This window comes from Danio rerio, chromosome 5, assembly GCF_049306965.1.
Source record: "Danio rerio strain Tuebingen ecotype United States chromosome 5, GRCz12tu, whole genome shotgun sequence".
Classification (NCBI taxonomy): Eukaryota; Metazoa; Chordata; class Actinopteri; order Cypriniformes; family Danionidae; genus Danio; species Danio rerio.
In genome coordinates, this window is record NC_133180.1 from 59,416,578 (window position 1) to 59,420,648 (window position 4,071).

The 4,071-nt window shown below is 45.6% G+C and overlaps 1 protein-coding gene across 1 annotated transcript; it reads left to right on the forward strand.

Annotated features, from left to right (window-relative positions):
* Positions 1-1,226: 1,226 nt before the first annotated feature.
* On the forward strand, positions 1,227-4,019 carry LOC141385617 (uncharacterized). The gene is made up of 2 exons (XM_073951453.1): positions 1,227-1,538; positions 1,620-4,019. The coding sequence occupies exons 1-2, from the start codon at positions 1,292-1,294 to the stop codon at positions 3,701-3,703; spliced, it is 2,331 nt and encodes a 776-aa protein (XP_073807554.1). The 5' UTR covers positions 1,227-1,291; the 3' UTR covers positions 3,704-4,019.
* Positions 4,020-4,071: the final 52 nt, after the last annotated feature.

A 4,071-nucleotide genomic window follows, 5' to 3' on the forward strand; every position in this document is an offset into this window, starting at 1 on the left:
TGTGTAAAGTTGTAGGACATTTAAACTTGCTTTCAGTTGTGTATAATACTAGAAGTTGTTTAGCCACTGTTTCCTTGGTTACTATAAGAGCTTGTGTAGCGAACGCAGACGCGGTTTCGCGTCGTCCGCCTCAGTTTCGGCCCTTGTTTTGACTCGGGAGGCGTGTCCAAACGCCAGGTAACCACTATATAGTGAGCACGCTAGCATTAGTCGGCAGGAGAAGCACTTTAGCAGCATCTAGACCAGCAGCCTGTAAGTACATCTAAGATTTGTTTCAGTTGTTGTGTATGGTTTGAGGACTTGTTTCCAGCTGTTTGTGTAAAGTTGTAGGACATTTAAACTTGCTTTCAGTTGTGTATAATACTAGAAGTTGTTTAGCCACTGTTTCCTTGGTTACTATAAGAGCTTGTGTAGCGAACGCAGACGCGGTTTCGCGTCGTCCGCCTCAGTTTCGGCCCTTGTTTTGACTCGGGAGGCGTGTCCAAACGCCAGGTAACCACTATATAGTGAGCACGCTAGCATTAGTCGGCAGGAGAAGCACTTTAGCAGCATCTAGACCAGCAGCCTGTAAGTACATCTAAGATTTGTTTCAGTTGTTGTGTATGGTTTGAGGACTTGTTTCCAGCTGTTTGTGTAAAGTTGTAGGACATTTAAACTTGCTTTCAGTTGTGTATAATACAAGAAGTTGTTTAGCCACTGTTTCCTTGGTTACTATAAGAGCTTGTGTAGCGAACGCAGACGCGGTTTCGCGTCGTCCGCCTCAGTTTCGGCCCTTGTTTTGACTCTCGAGGCGTGTCCAGCTGAATTCAATCAGCTAGTGCTTTGGGGTTATATAAACAACTAGTTCACCACGGCAGCGGTCGCGGCAGCCTCGTGTGAAGACCGCCTCGTGTGAAGACCGACGAGGGTAAAGACCATCGACTCTACCTGCGCGACGAGGGTAAATACCATCGACTCTACCTGCGCGACTCGGGTAAAGACCATCGACTCTACCTGCGCGACTCCACCGAGCAAAGACACCAACAAAGCACTTGAGTACTTTACTGTATTGTTTTTACTTTACACTTATTTTTTGTTATCAGTGCACTTTTATTATGTGTTTTCTAATTCCTGTTGTTACTAACACTCGCAAAACACGGGAGGTACGCTGCAGGCGTAATCCTCACAACCTTCGTTCAATACATGTATCTACTATTTCACAACTCTCTCCGTGGGCCTCTGGAATTGTCAATCAGCTGTTAACAAGGCTGATTTTATTACCTCCATAGCTACATATTCTGACTATAATCTCATGGCTCTAACTGAGACCTGGTTGAGGCCGGAGGACACTGCTACACATGCTACTCTTTCTGCTAATTTTTCTTTTTCCCACACTCCTCGTCAGACAGGGAGAGGGGGTGGGACTGGACTACTAATTTCCAAAGAATGGAAATTTACTCTGATACCGTCCCTGCCAACAATCAGCTCCTTTGAATTTCATGCAGTCACCATTATCCACCCCTTCTACATAAATGTGGTTGTCATCTACCGCCCACCAGGTAAATTAGGTCACTTCCTAGATGAACTGGATGTTCTTCTCTCATCTTTTTCTAATTTTGCCACTCCCTTGTTGGTGCTAGGTGACTTCAACATTTACGTTGACAAACCGCAAGCTGCAGACTTTCAGACTCTGCTTGCCTCTTTTGACCTAAAAAGAGCACCTACTTCTGCTACCCACAAATCAGGTAATCAGCTAGACCTTATTTACACACGACACTGCTTCACTGATCAAACAATAGTAACTCCACTACAAATATCTGATCATTTCCTTCTGTCTCTCAACATCCACATTACTCCTGAGCCACCACACACTCCAACACTGGTTACCTTTCGCAGAAACCTACGATCTCTCTCACCCAATAGACTATCCACCATTGTTTCAGACTCTCTTCCTCCATCTCGCAAACTCACTGCACTTGATTCGAACAGTGCCACTAATACACTCTGCTCCACACTAGCATCATGTCTAGACCGATTATGTCCTCTTGCATCCAGGCCAGCCCGTGCCAGTCCTCCTGCACCCTGGCTCTCGGATGCTCTCCGTGAGCATCGCTCAAAACTTCGGGCTGCGGAGAGAATTTGGCGGAAAACTAAAAATCCTGCACATCTCTTAACATACCAAACTCTTCTGTCCTCTTTCTCAGCTGAGGTTACTTCTGCAAAGCAGACGTATTACCGTCTGAAAATCAACAATGCCACTAATCCTCGCCTACTTTTTAAAACATTTTCCTCCCTCCTCTATCCTCCTCCTCCACCCGCATCCTCCACACTTACTACTGATGACTTTGCTACATTCTTCTGCACCAAAACTGCAAAAATCAGTGCTCAATTTGCTGCACCTACAACAAACACGCAATATACAACACCAACACCACACACACTCACCTCTTTTTCTCAGCTCTCTGAGTCTGAGGTGTCCATACTCGTGCTATCTAGCCATGCAACCACCTGTCCACTCGATCCCATTCCCTCTCATCTCTTGCAAGCCATCTCTCCTGCAGTCATACCAACACTGACTCACATAATTAACACATCTCTTGACTCTGGTTTATTCCCCACTACATTTAAGCAGGCTAGGGTAACCCCACTGCTAAAGAAACCCAACCTGGACCATACGCTACTTGAAAACTACAGACCAGTATCCCTGATTCCATTCATGGCCAAGATTCTGGAGAAAGTAGTGTTCAATCAAGTTCTGGACTTTCTTACTCAAAACAATCTCATGGACAACAAGCAATCCGGCTTTAAGAAGGGCCACTCAACTGAGACTGCCCTGCTCTCGGTCGTGGAGGATCTCAGACTGGCTAAAGGAGACTCTAAATCCTCAGTCCTCATTTTGCTGGACTTGTCAGCTGCTTTTGACACTGTCAACCACCAGATCCTGCTATCTACGCTTGAGTCACTGGGTGTTGCGGGCACTGTTATACAATGGTTCAGATCTTACCTCTCTGACAGGTCATTCAGGGTGTCTTGGAGGGGAGAGGTGTCCAACCTACAGCATCTAAACACTGGGGTACCTCAAGGCTCTGTTCTTGGGCCACTTCTCTTCTCCATCTACACATCATCTCTAGGACCAGTCATCCAGAGACATGGATTCTCCTACCACTGCTATGCTGATGATACCCAGCTATACCTCTCTTTTCATCCTGATGATCCCTCGGTTCCAGCTCGTATCTCAGCCTGCCTGTTGGATATTTCACACTGGATGAAAGATCATCATCTTCAGCTGAACCTCGCAAAAACGGAAATGCTTGTAGTTTCTGCCAACCCGACTCTACACCATAACCTTTCAATCCAGATGGATGGGGCAACCATTACTGCATCCAAAATGGTGAAAAGCCTTGGAGTAACGATTGATGACCAACTAAACTTCTCTGACCACATTTCTAGAACTGCTCGATCGTGCAGATTTGCACTCTATAACATCAGAAAGATCCGACCCTTCTTATCTGAACATGCAGCTCAACTCCTTGTTCAAGCTCTTGTTCTCTCCAAACTGGATTACTGCAACTCTCTACTAGCTGGGCTTCCAGCTAACTCTATCAAGCCTCTTCAACTGCTCCAGAATGCAGCAGCACGAGTTGTCTTCAATGAACCTAAACGAGCACATGTCACTCCGCTGCTAGTCCGTTTGCACTGGCTACCAGTTGCTGCTCGCATCTAATTCAAAACTCTGATGTTTGCCTACAAAGTGACTTCTAGCCTAGCACCTTCTTATCTGCACTCACTTCTGCAGATCTATGTGCCCTCCAGAAACTTGCGTTCTGTGAATGAACGTCGCCTCGTGGTTCCATCCCAAAGAGGGAAAAAATCACTTTCGCTCACGCTCACGCTCAATCTGCCCAGTTGGTGGAATGAACTCCCTAACTGCATCAGAACAGCAGAGTCACTCGCTATTTTCAAGAAACGACTAAAAACTCAACTATTTAGTCTACACTTCACTTCCTAATCTGCAATTGCCTCTTTGAATATCACAGTAACTGTACAAAAAAAAAAAAACTAATACTACTAATACTTCCCTTCTTAGACTTT

Coding starts and splice junctions, on each gene's coding strand:
- LOC141385617 (XM_073951453.1), top strand. CDS start 1,292: ATGGCTCTAACTGAGACCTGGTTGAGGCCGGAGGACACTGCTACACAT. Junction 1,539..1,619: donor TGTCATCTACCGCCCACCAG/GTAAATTAGGTC, acceptor TGTTGGTGCTAG/GTGACTTCAACATTTACGTT.